We start from the raw sequence: 23,152 nt of genomic DNA on the forward strand, positions 1-23,152 counted from the left end.
TGCAGGAGCTTCGTTAGAGAAGATGTTGCCTGTTGCTGGCCTCCTGGTTGAATGAATGCTGACAGCGTGGAGCTTGCTGGAGGAGGTGTTGCTTGTTCAAGAAGAGAGACCAGAATGAGAGAGCTGGTTGGTGAAGAAGCTCAGAGAAGGACAGCTGGTGGGTCGCCATGCTCGCTGGCGGGAGCGAGGACCGCCAGGCAGGCGAGGAGAAGCGAGGGCCGCCAGGCAGTGGCGGAGGAGGAGGTGTTGCTTGTTCAAGAAGAGTGGCTAGAATGAATCTCAATGGAGAGACAGAGCTTATATACCCAGCAGCCGTGAGTCCTCTATGAGTCATGTTGGGAAAACCCGAGAAAGTTGCCGGTCTCTAGTTCTGTTGCTAGGTTACCGTAACATCTGGTGTCAATGCTGATACGCAGTTGTAGGGGAGAAGTCCACTACAATACTCTTACTTGCGTCATGACTCCTGTATCGATAGAGACACCATGATGATGTTACAACAAACTGTGACATTGTCACTTTTAAGTTTTACAACAACCTGTAACAATCACAACATAAACACTAAAGACCCATTTGATTTCTTTAAGTTCAAGTTTGAGTGTCACAGCTCAATGCGTAAACACAGGAAAACTTCACAACATCAATGTCAAAGCCCAGACTAACTGGGTGACTGTTGTGGTGTTTTCATTTCCAACAAACTTTACTTGGTGTCACACTGCTGCAGTCTACAGTGATGGATGAGGTTATCATGTATTATTGTTATTTACGGTCGCCGGAACTAATATGGCAGTCGTACAAGAGCGCTGACACGAAAGGGATTACCACTGATGCTTTTCTCAGAAATTTGGCGAATTTCATGTCATTGGGGAGACCCAACAGTGGTCATGGTACTTTTGATCACGTCGGCGTCTACAGCTTATTGAGAGGTGAATCCGACCAAGTCTGGTCTGGGATGAATAATTTATACATATGGTTTAACTTCTTAATATTATCTGTTATTGTTACACTCAGTTGTCCTGCCGAGAATATCACTGTCCTCTTATTGGTTTGGTTGGTTGGTTAGTTATATATTTTTTTTTTAATGCGAATACAAGGTAAATATGTAGTGGAGTTCAAAATACACCAGTCCAAATTATTTTGTCACATCATAACATTGTGACAATTTGAAAACTTAACTGTAAATGCCTAATTCAGATATACGGAATATTTTCATTTAGGCGTTCATTAATGCTGGAAAAAGTCGACATGTGATACCTATCACGGCAGTGTACAGAGAGGCTGGTGTGCGCCTCCACCTTCCTGTCTCTCTACTCCGAGGTTGTGAGTCTCAATAGTGAACGACTCGTGTGAATAAACTTCTTAGGTATACCTCATGTACTGTCATAAAGTTGTAAATTGATTAATTTATTACACAAAAAACTAAATATTAATAAACAAATCACTAAATGAATTAAACCTGCATTATGTTCTTCCTCTATCGAGTACCAGTTTGAAGCTTACTTAAAATATACCTGGGAAATGTTTGCCGCGCGCGCCCAGTACTGCCAGGTGAAGCTAATCCTCCCCCTCGTCGGCTATCTTTGTGAAGGCTGGTCGCGCGCCAGGAGGTTAGTGACCCTAATTGACACTGGTTTGCACTGTTTACACTCATCCATACCATCCCTGTGTGATTAAGTGAAACTATTATTTTATTTTCAACCATTTATTATATACTATAGTACAATAAAACTAAATTTCAATGAACAACAATAATCATTAGCATCAATTACCCTTATCATGGCACGAACCTGGTACCCTGAGCACAGGGGGATTTCTGTGCATTATTACCTTGCAGACTGATCATTAGATTCCACTGAACAACATTAACTTATTCATGCTAGTTTTCCTTTTGACTGCTTTGAGAGATACGTATCGTGCTGTGAACTGTTTGCCTGCATATGTGTAGCTCACCTGTACAGTAGATAGGTCTCAACTACTGCTTTGATTACCAATACAAGATGATTATTGAGAGGATCTCTTTCTGACATGTGTATTGCCAAGCCTTGGAATAAAGTTTTGTTCAGGAACTCTAGCAATACATAAAGGCTTGTGTGACACTACCATAAAAGTGAAAGCTTCTTTAGCTACAGGCAAGCAATCATCATCTAGTTCAGCTCCCAAGTCGATAAACCCCTGATATTTTTTGCCATCCTATTTAACATGTTGACGAATAGCTATTTCATCCATCACCAAAGAAAGAATATTTACCAGAAGTTTCGTCTGTGGATTTCTTGACCTTCTGTTTGAGTGCACTGAATGATGCCTCGGTAAATCCTGATTTCACTTCTACTGTATTGTACCATTTTTCCAGTGTTCATGGATGCAACAGACAAGTATCAAAAGTTTTCTTATGAACGTATATGCTTGTGGAGAGTAAAAGTTCAAAGTGAGAGCAAAACTTCTCAAAGCCAGGGGCATATTGAGCATGTACTGGCTTACCGCTATTGCTAGCAATCTGTCTTTTCACAAGGTCAGTCACACCACCAGCACAGGATTCTAAAATAGTCAGACTGTCTTCACGACGTTTTTTCTTTTAATACACTAATCACAGAACACAAGTCGGCATTTTTCTTTCTCAGTCGTGTTTTCTGTTGCAATAGTTATATTTTTTTCCCTAGACTTCACCAGTTTTTCCTCTAATTTCTTCTTCATCACTTTCGATGGAGAATTTGTTAAATTAGCTTCTAGGTGATTTTCTGCTACAGAAAGAGTGGAAGCTGCAGCTTCAGATGGAGAAGGCTCACAAACAGTCCGAGTTTTGGGGGGCTTCCTATTATAATTTGTCTTTTTCTGTAGGTGAGCAGGGAAAGTCTCAAATATACTAGGAGCAGCATTTTCTCATAATCTGACACAAGACAAAGAAGTCCTGTCAAAATCTTCAGGGGGCAAAATGCTTAGAGCAGAGGCGTGCTTGTTTGCCTGGTGTGAAGTTGTCTATTCATAGAACCAAAACTCATTTTTACCTTCTGCACGGGTCCTTCGGCAGCCTGTGAAAAGATTAATATCGAGATGTAATATTAATCATCTTTCATCCCATGTGTGTGTATATAAGAAAGTCCTTCCTGTTTACAATCAAACACATTCGTTCTGGGAAGCTAACTAAAAACAAAATTAAAATTTAACTTACTGGGGTGAAATGTAATAGACGGATCAGACTTCTTCTTAGCCCTTTCATTGCACCCAAATGTAATACAACTGGTAGGCATTGCAGAATACCCGATCACTGCTGGGTAGATATCGCAGTCACAACATCTAACACTCACTGCTGAGTTAGTACTGCGCAGGGTAGGCGAAAACAAACCCCAAAGTATTCTACCAAATGTATCAAACTAAAACACGAGATAAGATTGGACCAATACGTTCAGATACCGGCGAGCTAACTGGTAACGACGGAGAAATGAGCAATAATCTGAATAAATATTTTTCAACAGTTTTCACCAAGGAAAATTTAAACATGATACCCGAGGCACCGACTCTATTCAGAGATAGTGAAGAAAACAAATTAAGCGAGATAGTAGTGACTAGTAACGATGTTAATAAGCAAATAGACAAACTGAAGCCTAATAAGTCACCTGGTCCCGATGAGATATTTGCCAGAGTATTAAAGGAATGTAAGGAAAACATTAGTATGCCCTTAGCAAAGTTGTTTAACATGTCATTAAAAACAGGTGTAGTACCAGAATCCTGGAGGATAGCGAATGTAATACCGATTTTCAAGAAGGGGGATAGATCACTATCCTCTAACTGCTGCCCAATCAGTCTAACATCAATAGTAGGTAAATTACTTGAATCAATTATTTCAAACTCTATGCGAAACCACCTGGAGAAGCACAAGTTGATCAATGATTCCCAACATGGCTTCACAAGCGGGCGTTCATGTCTAACTAATCTATTAACATTCTTTTCATCAGTTTTCGAATCTGTGGACGAGGGGCACAATTATGATGTGGTATATCTCGACTTTAGCAAAGCCTTCGACAGAGTCCCCCACGAAAGACTAATTAGAAAGGTTGAAGCACATGGCATCAAAGGTAATATCCTTAAATGGATTAGGATGTGGTTACGGGACAGGAAACAGCGAGTGAGCATAAACGGCACTAAATCTCATTGGAGCAACGTCACTAGTGGAGTTACCCAAGGCTCAGTACCTGGACGATTACTATTTATTAAATACATAAACGACATAGACAGCAACATAAGTAAATTTGCTGATGACACTAAAATAGGACGTGTAATTAAATCTGACGAGGACTCTGCAAAACTACAGGAAGATCTAAAAAAAATTTTCGAATGGTCGGAAAAATGGCAGATGAAATTCAATGTGGACAAATGTAAAGGGCTCAGTATAGGAGATGTAAACAGGGAAACCAGTTACCAGATGAACAACGATGCCATTGTGGAATCCGACTGCGAGAGAGATTTAGGAGTAATGATAATTAGGAATCTTAAGCCAAGTAAACAATGTGATTTTGCTCGTAACAAGGCTAATAAAGTACTTGGGTTCATACAAAGGAGTGTTAGTTACAAGACTAGCGAGGTCATCTTAAAATTTTATCTATCGCTTGTGAGACCTCACCTGGATTACGCAGTTCAGTTCTGGTCACCGTATTACAGAATGGATATAGAATCCTTGGAAAGAATCCAGAGGAGAGTGACAAGACTAATCCCGGGCATTAGGAACCTTGAATACAGAGACAGGTTAAAGCATCTTAATTTGCACTCCCTCGAGAGACGTAGAGTGAGGGGCGATATGATAGAGGTGTATAAATGGAAGTCAGGGTTAAACAAAGGGACATTACAAAGGTACTCAAACTATCCAACCAAGAGCGAACTCGTAACAATGGTTTTAAATTAGACAAATTTAGATTTCGGCGTGAAATAGGTAAACACTGGTTTGGAAACAGAGAAATGGATGAATGGAACAAGTTACCAAATATCATCATTAACTCGAATATGCTGGATAGCTTCAAACATAGGTTGGATGCTTATATGAGCAATAGGGGTTGGGTATAAACGGGACTGCCCAGTATGGGTCAATAGGCCCGCTGCAGTTTCCTCCATTCTTATGTTCTTATGTTCTTATGTTGAAAGTGTGTGGGCTGTGAGGAGAGCAAGCTTGACCTGACCTGAGAGCAGCAGCCTACAGCAAGATGGCCTCCAGTCAGGTGGGATAGAGGGTGTTGGGTAAGGGGTAGGTGGTAGGGTGATAAAGGGTAGTGAGACAGGGTACAGAATAGTAGGAAGGCAAGGGTTAGGGCAGCGCCATAGAGTAGAAAGAGTTTGGACAACTTGGCCTCAATGTAGGCCTAACGTGATAGGTTGAGCCAGGACACTTAATGCCATCTTCCATCCTCGCTCATTCACCAGTAACATGTAAACAGGGACAGTATAATGTAAACTTCACAACAAAAGCAGTGGTGAGAAGGCAATATTGTTTAAGATATATTGGATACTAAACAATATGACAATACTGATTCATTTAGTATTGTGATGCGCCCTTTGACTGACTCTGGGATACAAAGTGTAGGGTACATCAAATGTTTGTTCTCGTGTCAATTAACCCCGATATACAGAATGTGGTGACTTCTAAACCTGTTCCTGCTATACTGAACCCTTGTTGGTGCCTTTATCCTCAAGTGAGTTGCCGTCTAATAGCGAACGATATTTTCACGATATAATTGAAGAAAAATATATAAATAGATAATAAAGCCTCCATATAACGGACACCTCTCCCTATGTAATCCGTTAGATGGAGGGTTTCACATCTAACGGACCCTCGATATACCAGAATTCCCTCCCTATTTTGTCCGTTAAATAGAGGTTTCAGTTATCAAAGCCTGTTAGTGTGTTACAAGATACCCATTAGATGTGAAACCCTCCATCTAACGGATTAAATGGAGAGAGAAGTCCTTTATATAGAGGTTTCACTGTAGAACAACATATCTATCTGGACCTGTAGATGCACCTAACACTCACATTTAGATTCACGTTAAATAAATCCCATATGTCAATAATTATCGCTTGAATCAGAGACCTTTATATTTAGAAGAATGGTGTAAGTAGCCTTTATTATCTTCATCACTCTCGCCATCATCATCATCCTTATTATTCTCTTCATCATTATTATTCTCGTCATCATCATCCTCATCATCATTATTCTCTTCATCACCATTATTAATCTCTTCATCATCATATCATCATCATCATCAGTCACCATTGTTGCCATTTTCATTATCACTGCCATCACAACCATTATCAACACCATCAACATCGCTATCGTCAACAAACAACTACCCTCGTCACCCTCGTCAACAGAAACAACATCACCGTTAACACCCTCGTCAACAAACAACTACCCTCGTCACCCTCGTCAACAGAAACAACATCACCGTTAACACCCTCGTCAACAAACAACTACCCTCGTCACCCTCGTCAACAGAAACAACATCACCGTTAACACCCTCGTCAACAAACAACTACCCTCGTCACCCTCGTCAACAGAAACAACATCACCGTTAACACCCTCGTCAACAAACAACTACCCTCGTCACCCTCGTCAACAGAAACAACATCACTGTTAACACCCTCGTCAACAAACAACTACCCTCGTCACCCTCGTCAACAAAAGTAGCAACAGCTGGGAGGTGCAGGTGTTCAGGAAGACAGGTGTGCTCGTCAATCAAAACGATGATAAATTATTAAGTGTCAGACAATCTCTACCGCTCTCCCGTCAGTTGTATTGGATTTATCATTACTCCTCAATCTCTTTCTATCTCTCTATATCGCTTCCTGACAGTCCGTTTACCTATCAATCTCTACATATATACCGATTTGTCTGTTTGTTTCTCTCTTGCTCTATTTTTCTTACATTTTCTCCTTAATTTATTTTTATTTTAATTATATTCTCCTTTTGTTTACTCCTTTTTTCTTACAAAGTCTTAATTCACCTATAGATTAACAGTCTATACCTTGACGCTACCTGGAGGATAGGGTAAGTTAGGTTACATTACATTACGTAACGGTTGATTAGTTTAGGTTAGGTTTGGTTAGGTCAGGTTAGTGTTAGATTAGTATTAAGTTAGTTTTAGGTTAGGTTGTTCTCGTGGTAATTCATTCAAAAATTTCAAACACGCACATTTCTTTCCTTTTCGTCCATTTCTTCTCACCTTTGCACAGGATACACTCTGTCATGGTACACTAATATTCATTTTTATACATAGTGTATAAATGTATCTAAATATTGTATAGACATATATATTCTCAGCATTGTTCCGGCGGGTCTGGCCAGCTACTGTAATATTTATTCTCCTTGCCTATCAGACTTCCACAAATATTGCACTTACACCTGTTGTTCGTGCATGTGTACCTTCACATGAGTCCAAATACACAGTCACGTGAACACATTGTGCCTAAAACTGCACACACGCATACATAAAACTAATACAGTACGTATATTCTGTACATGGGCATGAGCACTCTTAACGCATGCACGTATTATATTTACATTTGAACATATATACTCTAATATATTTATATATATATATATATATATATATATATATATATATATATATATATATATATATATATATATATATATATATATATATATATATATATATATTATCATTGCCAAATTTCCCCAAACTATCGGTCCGGGAGAAATGCTTAGAGAAAGAATTTTGACGGTGGTCAACAAGGAATGGCCCGCGTTCTCTTGATAGGCGCTTCGTCCCGAGACAACACACGTCTTCGAAAGTGTTGACTTTTGGCAAAAGAAAACTATTTAGAATGTGTCCTATCCTTATATGTTGTTTAATACAATGTTATTTTTTTTTACGTTTGTTTCACGTTTGTATGTTTGTGTTTTAAGTAAATAAAGAGGGGAAACAATATAAACAATTATGGTTACTTTCTGTCATCAGTTGATTGACACCACTTTGAGACAAAGTATTTGTTTCCAGGGTTCAGGAACAGCTTTTCGATACTCGATACATCAGACCCAATCATCCCAAAATGAGCCTTTATAGTACGAACTAAAATATTGGCATATAATCTTGCCTACTACTGTACATTACCTATAATTTATAATAAGAACAGATAAAGACAAAAATCTCTAAAGCTATATGTGTGTGGAGAAACGAATGAGTAAAACACGACCAAACTCAGGGACGAGATTTGGCCGGTTCGCTCAAATCTTGAATCTGCTTCGTTTTGCGGTTTCAGATTTACTAGAATGTCAACAAAGGCCTCTTACAAGACAGGAGTCACAGGACTACGAAGCTCAGTCTTTGCCTTAGTAGCAGTAAGGACGCATACCAGGGATTATAGACAAACAAATAGCCGGTGAAAACACTGAAATTGGCTTAGGTTTACAAAGTATCGTAAAGTGTTCGTCAGTGTATTAAAGTGTTTGTAAATGTCATGAAGTATTCGTAAGAGTCACAAGAGTTTTTAATTGTTGTAAAATAGTTTTTCAAAGTGGTCTTAAGATTCAAAAAGTTCTATTAAGTGCCGTAAAGATTCCATATGTATTAGGAAGTGATCACGCGTATCATTACGTATTCATAAGTAACTTAAAGTGTTTATAAATGTTATGAAGTGTTTCTTTTATGAAGTGTTTGTTTTATGAAATTTTATTGGTAATGTGAAGTGTTCGTGTCTTGAAGACTTATTAGTGTCACAAAGTAATTGTGGGCGCAAAAAACACCCATACGTGTCATAAGAGTGGTATAAAGTGTCGTAAAGTGCCATAAAGTGTCACGTTATGTCACAAAGATTCATGTATTATGCAAAAGTTTTATAAGGTGCTTTTGGTGCCAGTTGCTCTGATAAAGTGCCATTAAGTATAGTAAGAGTCGTATAATGTTGTAAGATGTGCTGCACAATGAAAAAGGGCTATGAAATGTCAGAGATGTCATGAACTGTCCTAAATGGTCAAAGTATCCAAAATTGTCAGTGGCCTAAATTCTCCTAGTGACATGAAGTATTTTAAGGTGTCAAAGAGTCCTAAAATGACATGAAGTGTCCTAAAGTGTCAGTGTTCTAAAGTGCCGTAAAAAGACATAATATCCTGGTGTCAAAGTGTCATAAAGTCTCAAATAGTTATAAATTTTCCAAGCAACATAAAACAATAGTGTCATATGGTGCAAAAAAATTTCATAAAGTGCTGTGACATCCCAAAGTGTCAATAAAGTGTCATTAATGCTTTAAAGTCTCGTAAAGTGTTGAAAATTATCATTAATGTCGTAAAATGTTGAGAAGTGTCATGAACTATTGCAAGCTGTAATATGTGGCGTGGATTAAAGCAGGGTATTGTCAAGTGTCATAAAGTGTCATAAAAGTGTCAAGACGGTGCCAGGAGGTGACCCTGAACGACGTCAGAGCTTCCGCGACCACCAGCACAAGGTAACTACTTAATAATACTGTTGTGTTCTTGACATTGAACAAGTTGTCTTAGTCATCCATTTGGCATAAACTAATGCTTAAGATCATCTGCCTTAGTTGTTCATGTGAGTTAAGTGTGAATAATCATATGGGTGTTTTTGTTTTTTTGTCGGGGGTGGGTTAGATGACAGGTAATGTCAATTGGAATTTTTTTTTCCAGGTAAGTGTCAATTAAAACAACTCTTTGAGGGAAATTTAACGCACCATAACTCGGGTACGTCCTTATAATCATATTCATTTATCATCGTTTTAATCATTAGCTTAGTCTAGAGTCCTTTACACCCCACAGCAGTTTTAAAGGAACATTACGCGTCTCCCTTTTATCTTTGAGGACGTTGGTATCCCTCCCACTCGTTCTCGCGGACGTCGAACCCACTCCTTGTCCTAACACCGGCTTTGTGGTCGCCTGTGGTCCCATCGTTGTCTATATGAAAATCTCCCCCCCCCCTTTCCTCACTCCGTCTCTGAGGGTATCGGAGTCTTCCTCCCACCTTCTTCCCGTCAGAGTCTCACCTCTTCCATTCAAGTAAGTACAGTGATCACAATCACCTGTTTTAGAGGCATCCGTATCTCTCCTGGATACCTCTTGTTACCCTGAGGTAAAATGGCCCTCACTATGCTGCCATAGTTTCATTATCCTGCTTTACAGGTGATAAGCTAATCGGCTTCGTGATTTGGAGACCATGTCCTGTCCAACAGTCGTTGATTCGTCAAACAGGTCCCAGCCCTAAATGCTAACAACCTAACCTAACCATTGGGATTGTAGCTTAGTAATATTTGGTCCCAGTCCCAGTACTAATTCCAATGGATCCCAATTTTAATGGGCTCTAACCTTAATGCTCAGGCCCGTAATGCCTCGGAGGCGATTGGGATTAAGGTTTTTTTGGGCAGAGAACCATTTGATCTTGAAATTTTCAGTGTTGACCGTAACAGCTCAACATCACAGACCAATGCTATTGGTGAGTTGGGTCTCTCATCCAGTGTTAGATGTGTGGGGGCGTCCTCACACTCATGCCTCGGGAACGTCCCCACACCTCGGGAGCAATAGACCATCACCTCGCGTTTCAAGAACATTAAAGTGTTGTCTGTGTAAATTTTAGGGATGCCACTTTTTCCTAAGCTTGCATCAAACACCAATTTTTCTAAGTTTTGTTAAGATAGAAAGTTATTCGTTTTACTGTATTGGGAGCGCCATTCCTTGTTGACCAGCGTTAAATTTCTTTCTCTCAGTATTTCTCCCGGACCTATAATTTGGGAATATATAGCAGTGATGCAATTTTGTGTATCTTACAACCTTATGAAATATTAACTTTGCAATAACACTCATGACAGACTTATCTTCTGTCTGGTATGAACTGTGTCTTCTTAGGATATCGGATATTTAGACTGTGAACAACCCACAAGCTGTTGAGTCTCCACTGAAGTTGCCGCGACTGTAGAAGTGAGGAAATGTTAACTGTAGAGTCTTCTTTACTAGGGAGATTACGGGAACAGTTGTTAAAAGAGTTACCCTGTGGACGCCAAGGACCGGTGACACTGTTAACAGTTACTAAATATTTCCTGTGGTGACCAGGAACTGAAGCTCCAGTTACACAATAATATTTACTTTTAAGGATAAATAGGAATCATTTACTCCAATCACTATAATATTAGCTGGAGGATTTAAATATTTTTCACACATGTACCAAATTCGGATTTCAATTTACCTTAGTTAATATTTTTTTTAAGGAAATACCAAAAAGGTGACAAGTGTCTGAAAGTAATAATTCATACATAATTATGCAATATATCCACCTCACTCACACTTTTCTCTTTCCCTATAAACGAACATAGCAGTCATCGACCTGGCCTTATCATACACAATAAATCACGACTATGGTGGTACAACAGTCACATTCATCAAGCGCTAAGTTCATTTACCCTTCTTGTCCATATTATACCAACACTGCGCATGTGCAATATGTGTGAATTTTTGTATATAAGGCGTAGTGACAGCGTATGGACACACTCGACTGTCATCCCCAGAAGATGGTGCTGATGTTGAGAACGTTGAGCCTACTGTTGTTGTTGCTGGTGGCGGCAGTTCTGTCCTCAACCGTCCAAGTGAGTCTATGGAATGTTTGTCGTCCAAGTCTCGATATGCTGAAACACCTCCGTGTAGCTATGTACTATCGATACATTTTACTTGATGATGCGTCTCTCGTTACAAGAGATTGTTTCTTGACTTAAGTTATATTTCACAAGGTGGTTGTTTGCTCCTCGTGTTATATATATATATATGTTCCATCTCTATGATTTTTTCTTATAATCGTTTTCTGTGGGTCAAGCTTGAAGGGGTCAGAGGGTCTGGGAGCTTCCTCATCTGCTCTACTGGTTTTGAGTTTTAAGACGACGCCCCTATCGTTCATGTTCACTTAAAAATAATTCCTCAATAAAGACTTATGCACCAGCCTTGATTAAAGACTTGGTGGATGGTTTAGAAGGGATTACATCGGTACAGATACGTATACTGATACTAGAGTATTTACGTTTGTGTAATGAAACCTCACCTTGTGGTTCCTTGTGTCCGGGTAGGTGTGTGGTAAGTGGTCGCCTAGGCCACTGTGTCAGTAATTGAAACAAGGAAACTGCTACAACACTCTTCTAGAACAAGACGTTCCTTACCACCATTACTGCAACATACGAATTCTTGCAGCATAAGAAAAATTGGCAACACGAAGTGGTAGGCGAAATTGTTCAAAGTTTGAGTACAGAACTCATTCCCTTGTTCATTAATAATACTAATTAAAACTAATATATAAATAATAGACGTTAACAAAATTGGTGAAATATGATCCACATAAAAGACACATCACGAACTGTACTACACCAACGAGTAACACGACAGATAAAGATTATTCAGAAAGACGCCACCTCCCTCACTTACACCCCTGCGGTCAGTTGTGATCCCTGCCACCTCCCTCACCTACACCCCTGCGGTCAGTTGTGATCCCTGCCACCTCCCTCACCTACACCCCTGCGGTCAGTTGTGTTCCCTGCCACCTCCCTCACCTACACCCCTGCGGTCAGTTGTGTTCCCTGCCACCTCCCTCACCTACACCCCTGCGGTCAGTTGTGTTCCCTGCCACCTCCCTCACCCACACCCCTGGTCAGTTGTGTTCCCTGCCACCCTGCCACCTCCCTCACCTACACCCCTGCGGTCAGTTGTGATCCCTGCCACCTCCCTCACCCACACCCCTGCGGTCAGTTGTGTTCCCTGCCACCTCCCTCACCCACACCCCTGCGGTCAGTTGTGTTCCCTGCCACCTCCCTCACCTTCACCCCTGCCCTCTGTTGTGCTCCCTGCCGCCTCCCTCACCACGCCTCCTTTCTTTAGCTAAAATCGTTTTTCTTTCTGCTCTCTGCTGTAAACAAATATAATAAATATATTTTGTACGCCCCTGATTTAGAAAAGTTAAATCTCTCCTCATTTTGGGATGAGTGAACATTTTATTCATGAATTGTGTTTCTTGGAGTTTGGAGGAGGAGATTGGTCTGAGGAGGAACTTGGTCTGAGGAGGAACTTGGTATCAGAAGAAGATTGGTCTGATGAGGAGATTGGTCTGATGAGGAGATTGGCCTGAGGAGGAGATTGGCCTGAGGAGGAACTTGGTCCGAGGAGGAGATTGTCCCCTGGTTCTATGAGTTACTGAAGACACCAGAGCATACACTATACTGTATGCTCTTCAACAATCCATACACACATATTTGACCAAGTCTCATTAGTTGCGGGATAAGGCTGAATAAACTTTTATAAGTTTTTACTAAGCACAAAAACTTTTGGTTTAAAGAAAATTCATGAATGCAATCAGACGGATACAGTCACACTAATTACTGCATCACCCCCTCCCACCTTGACTGGACGAAGGATAAATTACTCGAGGTATATGCTGTAGTTCTCATTTCATTCTGTGTTAGTCATCTCTGGCTTCTAACTTATCCCTTGAACAAGATATCTTATTATAATTATTGTACCTTGGCGCACGATAACTTGGTGGTAATATCTTCAGTGAATATGTCATACGGGTTTACAATTGGATAAGCACGTATGTACACTATGCAGTTATACAGTGCAGCATAAATATATGTATTGTAGGTATACGGTGCAGGTAGGCCGTGGGAATACACAGTTTCCTATGTACCGAGACAGTGCAGTTAAATCACAATGGTAAACAGTTAGGCAATTTGACCAAGGATTACCGGCAAAGCTGTCAGGTACTTATTTTTCGTTTTTTTATGATATCATCTTAGAGTGTGGGCAATGAAATTGGTGTTAATATTAACTAATTATTGGTGCAGGGTGAGAGTGACTGTCTCAGGGAAGGATGGAATTGTGTGCCCGCTGACCAGTGTGACGTCACACCTGCTGAACATGTCTGCCAAGAGGAAGATCAAGTCTGCTGCCCCAACAATGCTGGCAACGGTAAATATATGGACGGATCATTGTGAAAAAAAGAGACTAAATAGGTCATTAGTGCTGCTGTTTAAATTTGCAGGAAAACTCTCTCTCTCTCTCTCTCTCTCTATATATATATATATTTTATATATATATATATATATATATATATATATATATATATATATATATATATATATATATATATATATATATATATATATATATATATATATATATATATATATATATATATATATATATATATATATATATATATATATATATATATATATATATATATATATATATATATATATATATATATATATATATATATATATATATATATATATATATATATATATATATATATATATATATATATATATATATATATATATATATATATATATATATATATATATATGTGTGTGTGTGTGTGTGATAAACAACTCTGCTGGACTGGCCACGTTACCCGCATAGACGACAATAGACTACCAAAGCAGCTACTTTATAGTCGCCTAACGAATAGTAAACTTAACGCTGGCACGCAACAGAAAAGGTATAAGGATAGTCTTAAGACAAACCTGAAAAAGTGCCAAATCGACCCCCTCACCTGGGAGACGATTACTCCACACCGTAATGCTTGGAGGAGCACCATTCAAGAAAGGCATCAAATCCGACTTTTTTGAGACAGACAAGCGCCAGTCCTCCACACGTTCAATATCTGTGGACGACCCTGCCGGTCCTGTATCGGCCTCTCAAGTTACTTTAGAGGTCACCAACGAAGGTGACATCCTTAATAACTCATATAATTGTGGATGATCGTCATACTCGATTCCGAGTGACAGCAAAGTAATGTAATAATAATAATAATAATAATAATAATAATAATTAACGGTTTATTGAAAAAGTTCTGCAGCCCGAAGGCTGAAAATTTACATTAGACAAAAATGACTTATTACATACATTGGCGGTTTAACAAAAGCCTTCATTAGAGAAAGGTAAAGGAACATGCAGTGAACACACAGATTAATGTTTACAGTGGAGGTTACGTAGATCTTGTGCGCTGAGGTGTTGAACAGCAAACATGTAGTGTAGTAACTCCCTCACAGATGGTGTTATGAGAGACCTGGCATGGTGTAGTAATTCCCTCACAGATGGTGTTATGAGGGGCCTGACGTGGTGTCGTAATTCCCTCACAGATGGTGTTATGAGGGACCTGACGTGGTGTAGTAATTCCCTCACAGATGGTGTTACATGTTCTGTAATACTTTACGATACATAATTAATGGAGTAATATAAGAGTAATATAATAATACACAGCTGAAGGTACTACTTTGTGTCCATATCATACAGAGAATATGAAAGGAATAGAAGGAAAGGAGGAATGGAGGAAAAATAAAATCAAGAAGAGAAGGAGCCTGAAAGAGATGAATGTGAATGCAATGAGAGAAGATCGCAAGTATGGTGGAGGCACGGGGAAGACGAAGAGTTGCACTGATGTGGGTGGATTGTGCGTACGTAAAGGGAAGAAGAAATGCAAAAAAAACAAAGGAAAATCTTGTCCAACTGGACAAATATGTTGTGAGTATTCTCTTGCGTTTACTTTTATAAGGAAATCAAGATGATAATTGCAAATACATGGTTCGAACAACATCCTAGGCTTCTCTATACATGGGTATCACTCCTGGACAATGCAAATAACACTGTCAGGAATCAAATAGATTTTATTTTAATTCGGAAAAGATTAAAAAATTCAATAACCCGAACCAAGACCTATCCAGGGGCAGATTGTGGGTTAGACCATGTCCCAATAATAGGATTTAGGTAAGCTCAAAACAGGGGCAACGATAGAATATGAAATTGAAACCGAAAGCAAATTTTCAGTATTGCTAGAGGGTAACTTTGTTGAACAAGGACCAGACAACAATTTAATAATTATAAAGAAATAATGTTAGAGACTGGGGAAAACTTATAGGACATAGGAGGGACGAGGCTAAAAGTAAGTGGATGACAAATTAAATTTTAAAGAAAATAGGTAGAGGAAGAAAGATGATAAGAGGAAGTGGAGCTTACAGGAAACTTAACAAGGAAATTCAAAGGGGATACAGACCCCCCAAAAAATTTGCATTCCTTGTACAGAATATTGTCACTACGTACTTTTTTAGTTAGTACTCATAATAATGAGACCACGAAACAAGTTTAACTTTATGTGATATTTTTACTTGATTCGTTTACAGGTGAGATCAGTGCACCCACAGAACACGGTTATCCCTCGGGTCCTCCAGGTTCTCCCGGCCCAGATGGTCCTCCTGGTCCAAATGGTTCTCCTGGTCCAGATGGTTCAACTGGTCCAGATGGTTCTCCTGGTCCAGATGGTTCTCCTGGTCCAGATGGTTCTCCTGGTCCAGATGGTTCTCCTGGTCCAGATGGTTCTCCTGGTCCAGATGGTTCTCCTGGTCCAGATGGTTCTCCTGGTCCAGATGGTTCTCCTGGTCCAGATGGTCTTCCAGGCCCAGATGGTCTTCCAGGCCCAGATGGTTCTCCAGGCCCAGATGGTTCTCCTGGTCCAGATGGTTCTCCTGGTCCAGATGGTTCTCCTGGTCCTGAAGGTCCTATTGGCCCTGAAGGTCCCTCTGGCCCTGAAGGTCCTCCTGGCCCTGAAGGTTCTCCTGGCCCTAAAGGTCCTCCTGGTCCTAAGGGCCCTACAGGTTATCCTGGCCCTGATGGACCCACAGGACCTGAAGGACCTCCAGGTCCTAAAGGACCTCCAGGTCCCAAAGGACCCCCTGGTTCCAAAGGACCCCATGGCCCCAAAGGACCTCAGGGCCATAAAGGTCATAAAGGACCTACCGGCCACAAACATTCTAAAAGCTCTAATGATCATTCAGAAAATCAAGCCAACTGTGAACCAGGGGAAGACTGTCCGTACACTCCTTAATCTTCACCTCTGGAAACTTAACAAAAGTCTCCACTAGAAGATTAAAGAACAAAGTGTCAGTAATTATGAGAGGACAAGAAGAGTAGAACGACACAACGGTATGACCTGTTGAGATGACCAATGGATCCATATCATTGTAAATCTTCGAAATTTGTTGAAGAAATTTGTCGAGTTTTTACATTTTTACGTGATGAAACAACTAAACGCTTAAACAATCTGCTCTTAAAGAATTATTGACTCTGCCTCTTGAAATTTGTCATCTGCTGAATGAATAACACAATGTCATGAACATCCACTCTTATTACACAGTCTCTAGAAGCTTTCTCACACTAATAACACTGTTATGTTCTCAATCAACCTTACAGCCAGTTGACACTATTACTACCGAAATGACACTAATTAGTTATATAACAGTCTTTGTTGGAACGTGACACTTGTAAAAATTAAAATACGATCAACGTAACACATGCAAACAGTGAAATATGATCAACATAACACTTGCAAACAGTAAAATATGATCAGCGTAACACTGCAAACAGTAAAACATGATCAACGTAATACTTGCAAACAGTGAAAGATGATAAAACCAGTACTTAAACAAACACTGATTCTGGTGCTACAGTATTATGGTATATATTATTGTTATTATTATTATTACAGTACTGTTATGGACTCGTGGAGCATCAGTTATTATATGTGTTGGTATGTGAGTGTATTATTAGTTGGTATGAAGCTGTTGTAGCAATTGGTGTGTCAGCTCTAACGTTTGCTGGTTAGCTGGCATTGATTGTATTGCATCATTTCGTGTTTAAACTATTATGCTAATTGATGTATAATTTGTTGTATTAACTGGTAGAGCATTTTGTGTCACCTAATTCTTCAGAGCAGATAATTTTGGTAGGTTCTTCTATCAAGTATAAAATTTAATGTATTTCTAGTATTAATATGTAATTTCAATACACCTTGTGTTAATATAATATGCACTGCAAATAACATATTTTCGTTTCTTATATCCTTGTAAAGAATTATCTCCACAATGACACTCCTGGTACTGTTGTTTTCGCTTTGCTATAAAATGTCAACAGCTTAGCGTAGCTGCCACTGACACGGACAATCTGGAAACTCCTAACAGACCAGATAATTGTTTACACTGTCCTATGGGTTGAGTGTACACTAAACAACCCATGTCTGCACCAACAATTATATTATTATTGGACGATCACCAAATCAACGACTGCCATGCTGTCTTTCCGGCGTTGGCGTTTGTCTTCCTCGGTATGCAGTCGGGCTAACTCAAAAGTATGGACACCCTCTTATGGGGTGCTCCTACAAGCGTTACGGTGTGGAGTGAACGTCTCCCAGGTGAAAGGATTTGTCTTAAGACTAACCTTATACCTTTTCAGTTGCCCGCCAACATAACATTTACTATGCGTTAGGTGACTGTAAAGTAGCTGCTTTGGCAGTCGACTGTTGTCCATACGGGTAACATGGACAGTCCAACGTAGTTGTTCATGTATAATGGTAGCCTCGATGTTTCTACAGTTGGTGTCAGCGAGAATACCGGCATTTGTTCTCTTGTCTTCCCAGAGAAATCGGAGGATGGAACGTAGACTACGTTGGTGAAAGTTTTCAAGTGCCTTGAGGTGTCTCCTGTATGTGACCCATGTCTCGCTGCCTTTTAGCAGGGTGGGGTGGGACCACTGTCCGATATACATGTAACTTTGCAGATAATTTCAGCTCACTGCAGCTGAAGACATGTGTATGGAGTCTGCCAAAGGCTTGAGATGCATATCTGATTCGATGTTGAATCTCTTCATCGATGTCCAAGGTGGTGGACAGGTGGGAGCCAAGATACTGAAAGTGGGTAATATGAGAGAGGGTAGTACCGTTAAGCTGGAGGGATAGTGGAGGTGTGGTAGAACCAGAGGCAGGGTTGAAAGAAGATCTGAGTCTTACGTACATTCACCTTAAGGCCGAAGTGTGCATACGCATCTGCGCACGTGTTCAGGATCTTCTGTAAGTCGTGTTCAATGTGAGCCACAAGGGTGAGGTCGTCTTCATACCAAAGTATAGTAATGGAAGCTGCCTACACCTTCGTTCCTGCCTCCTGCTTGGAGTCGCCTTATGTTGAAAAGTCCCTTCATCCGGTACTGGACGTCTACCCTGCCGGGTAAATTGGCATTGGCACGAGCAAGGAAGGCAGACAAGAAAATGGAAAAGAGAGTTTGTGCCAGTATGCATCCTTCGTTTACCCCCGTTTGGATGGGGAAGAATTTTGACTGGGTGCCATTGTAAAGGACACTGCCATTTATGCCATCGTGGAGTTGCATCACAATGGCGATGAATTTTGGTGGGCAGCCAATCCGGCTGAGGGTCCGGCAGAGAGCTTCCCTAAACGGGCTCTGATTGGACACTCAGAATGTGTGCTTAGCAGCAGAGTTGGAAACACGGACAGTTTTTGCATTGGATGTAGTGGAGTGTGGAGGTTTTTGGATGGCCCTGCGAGTGTCGTACTGAGGTGTGGTAACTTGTATTTATTGTGTTTTTTTTCTGTAGTCGTACGGGTGTATAGTGGGTTCCTTTTCCCCCACGGTATCTCTAGTTAGAAATAGGACGAGCACATATGACTTCATATCATGTCTTTGCTGAATAAATTTGACTTGGAAAATATCTCTTTCCATTTCCCTTCCTAACTGATACATTAACCCTCCCCCAGTAACAGATGGATGGATACAAGAGATTATAGAGTCAAGTGAACCACCTGTAAATAACTTCAGTGCCATCCCGGCTGAATAGAGAAAGTAGATCAACAGTTTACGTTATATGATGAAGATCCTGTACAGGTCACGACGCTGTTCTCTGCACTTTTCCTGTATCTGGGGGGCAGCAAAGATCACGTCAGTGATGCCACGTGATGGTCCAAAGCCACCTAAGAGATTCTGGGAAGAAGTTTTTTGCCTCAGGAATAAGTCTGTTTAGGAGGGCTCGGGCAATAATCTTGCCCGCTACGTGTTTTCTCATTTCCTATGTGGTTATCAGCATATACGTGGATCACGCGCACCTACAGAGTGTAATGCCACAATTGAACGCGTAAACGTGGAAACGCGGAATGTGGGACCGCGTAAAGCGAGGGTTGACTGTATATATATATATATATATATATATATATCATGTAGATCCACAATGAAAACGTGGATAAGATCAATCTTGATAAAATCACACGGGAAAAGGGAAACAACGGAGCACCTTAGCTTTCGTCTTTATTCAAGACATCTGAAGATGTCTTGAATAAAGACGAAAGCTAAGGTGCTCCATTGTTTCCCTTTTCCCGTGTGATTTTATCAAGATATATATACAGTTAACCCTCACTTTACGCGGTTAATGTAACCCGGAGGGTACCGCGGAAAGTGAGGAACGCGTAAAGTGAACAACATAACATATGGGATTAATTGAAATGGAGTCCAGGCCGATCCCCAAACTCCACTTTTTGACGACACATAACTATGTTGCAGTAAAAATTTTATCTTAACTTTATGATGGTATGAAAAAACAAGTAATATAGAAGAGGTTAGGTTAGGAAAGATAAAGGTTAACATAGGAAAAATAAAGGTAAGGTTAGAAAACTAAAAATTATGTGGAACACTTACGGTAGTAGAAGAGATGGGTCGGCATACGGGGATGGAGGCTGGTTCCGAGGCAGAGGGCAGATTACTGGCCCTCAGGTGAATCACCATTACTAGGTGAATCATCATCACTGTCACTTACAGTTGTCAGGGCTTCCCTGACAAATCCCTCAAAGTCAACTTCACTGTCACTATCACTGGCTTGGGCTGGCTGTGGTGGGTTGCGGGTGAAGAAATCTGTTATGCTTTGCTGACGGCTGGCGTTGATGTTGTCGTGATACACCTTGATGTACGGCTCCATAGCCTGCACCAGCCGGTTATGGAAGACTTCATAGCGGTCATCGTCATTGTCGCGGGAAAGGAACGACTTCATCTTCTCTGCACACTCCATGGCACCCTTAATATCACTATGACTTAAATTGTGTTCTTCGGAGACTGCCGCACCTTCTTCCTCCTCTTCACTGATGAATGTAAAATAAAAATTCTACTCACCAGTGGTGGTAGAGTCGAAAATATAAGGACAGCCAATGTTGTTGTGTGAGTTTTTACTCGGATGACGAAGCCATCAGGTTCAACCCTGGCTGAAGCTGTAGGTTCAACTCTGGCTGAAGTTGTAGGTTCAACTCTGGCTGAAGCTATAGGTTCAACTCTGGCTGAAGCTGTAGGTTCAACTCTGGCTGAAGCTATAGGTTCAACTCTGGCTGAAGCTATAGCTTTCCATAAAAATGTCATAGCTGTTACTGAACAGCTGTTACTGAACCTGAAGCTGTTGCTGAAGCTGTCACTGAACCTGTAGCTATTGCTGAAGCTGCTGCCAATACTAAATTTGATGGTGTAGTTGAACCTGAAATTGATGGTGTAGCTGTACCTAAAGTTGATGGTTTAGGCCTTCAAATAATAAAAGTGTCGAAAGAACCTTGCACAGCTGCTTTCTTTTTCTCATTATACTGTACTGTACATCTTTATGTAGGGGTAATATGCATTTTTCACATTCTTTTTATTTTAATGCTTCATTCTGTTTATGGATCCACTTGGCAAAATATTGCTTGCTTCATATAATATCCACAGACCCTTCACCCTTTTATATCATTTTAACATATCTAGTATCTCGGCTAAACTTATACAGTACAGTGAGTTCTGCTATAACGCGTGTTTTGACAATGCAAATTGGCTCTAACGCGATTTATGAATAGAGGAACGATATTTGTATAACGCGAACGCTTGTTTGCTGTAACGCAATTTTTGCTTACTATTTCTCCAATTTTGTGGTATTAACTGTGAATATGGTAAAGAAGAATATCTCCAAGAAGCGTTCTGGTGATCGCATTCCCGGTGATGATCGTAAAAGAAAGGCTATAACACTTGAAGAGAAGCTCGATGTTATCAACCTCAAAATCACCCTTCTCCCCCATCAAGTTATATTCATATTTCTTCACGGTAAAGTGTTACATTTACTGTATGATTTCATTATTAGATATGAAAGTAACATTTATTTAGACTGTGCTAACCTTTGTGTTAGGTTAACTACTAAAATTTTTTCGATTTCGAGTAGTAATCTGCACCTAACCCTATTTTCTCCATAAGCCATGTTATTTCTATTACACGAATTTCTATAACACGATGTTTTACAAGCACACAACTATCGCGTTATAGCAGAACTGACTGTACACCCAGTCCTCGCTTAACGTTGTTTCGTTATAACATTGCTACTCTTTATATACCCATGATAACGACAACTTTGTTTTACAACCCGGCCGATTCGTTATAACGTTGTCACCCAACATGGACTATGTACTTTGTATGGCACGCCACCCTCTCTCATCTTGGTGTGCTACTCTCTCTCGCGGAGCATCACAGCGTCCCCAAGCATTTTCTCCCCAATCTTTGTTAAGCTTCCTCAGCGTATGTGTGCACTTAAGTGTTTTTGCTATAAATACTGTACTGAAACCATTCAAAATGGCTCCCAAGCACCCATCAAATGTTAGTGATGCTAGTGTTGTGAAGAAGCACAATGCAAGACCATTAGCCTTACTAAGAAAATGGAGGTTTTCAACCGTTTTGAGAAAGGTGAACTTACTGTGGACATTGGTGTAGCGTTAGGCCTGACCCCACAACAGTGAGTATTATCCAGACCAGCACAGACAAGATTAAGGCTAGTGCTGGAAGTGGTACTTCTACGAGTGCAACAAAGACAAGTTGTGCTCGACGTTCCTTGATTAATTAAACATTAAATTAGTTTATTTATCTTTTTGGATGTAAAATACGGTATATATTTTTTATAAAAATTCCATTGAATTTATGCACATATGAGTAATGTATTTTATGGGGCAAAGGGAGGCTGGGGAACATAACTAGCATATTTTACCTATTTCTTATGGGGAAAATTGATTCCGTTAACATTGTGTTTTACAAGAACGTAACCATAACGTTAAGCGAGGACTGGGTGTGCACTTTCTTTTAGCTTTTGAGCCAGCACTCCCATCACTTGCTCATGTCGAATAGGAACACAAAAGTGCCATAAGAAACCTGAGAAAGTTTTTCTCCTGTTCCTGCTCAGATGTGTGGTAACAAAAGGTCTGCCAAGCTGCGACTGTTTATACTAGTGATGCTGGCGTCACCACTCCCGAGCCCGGCAGACTCCGTGTGCAAGGCGTGTTTTTTTTT

The 23,152-nt window shown here is 40.2% G+C and overlaps 2 protein-coding genes across 3 annotated transcripts in view; one reads left to right on the forward strand and one right to left on the reverse strand.

Moving 5' to 3' along the window:
* Window positions 1-357: 357 nt before the first annotated feature.
* LOC121873553 (equilibrative nucleoside transporter 1-like) overlaps window positions 358-23,152 on the reverse strand; it is a 98,680-nt gene continuing 75,885 nt past the window's right edge. The window contains exon 12 of the mRNA XM_042377195.1: window positions 358-3,023. The gene's annotated coding sequence lies outside the window, so the exon portion shown is untranslated. The remainder of the gene's footprint in view (window positions 3,024-23,152) is intronic.
* Window positions 11,467-17,860, forward strand: LOC121873554 (collagen alpha-1(I) chain-like). 2 transcript variants are annotated; one of them, XM_042377199.1, is made up of 5 exons: window positions 11,467-11,586; window positions 13,822-13,945; window positions 15,281-15,508; window positions 16,165-16,428; window positions 16,591-17,860. In XM_042377199.1, exons 1-5 carry the CDS (start codon window positions 11,482-11,484, stop codon window positions 16,863-16,865), a joined length of 996 nt encoding a protein of 331 aa, XP_042233133.1. In that variant the 5' UTR covers window positions 11,467-11,481; the 3' UTR covers window positions 16,866-17,860. The 2 variants fall into 2 exon arrangements, with proteins under 2 accessions (XP_042233133.1, XP_042233132.1); XM_042377198.1 differs by having other exon boundaries at window positions 16,165-17,860.

This window comes from Homarus americanus, unplaced genomic scaffold (assembly GCF_018991925.1).
Source record: "Homarus americanus isolate GMGI-L3 unplaced genomic scaffold, GMGI_Hamer_2.0 scaffold30858, whole genome shotgun sequence".
Lineage (NCBI taxonomy): Eukaryota > Metazoa > Arthropoda > Malacostraca > Decapoda > Nephropidae > Homarus > Homarus americanus.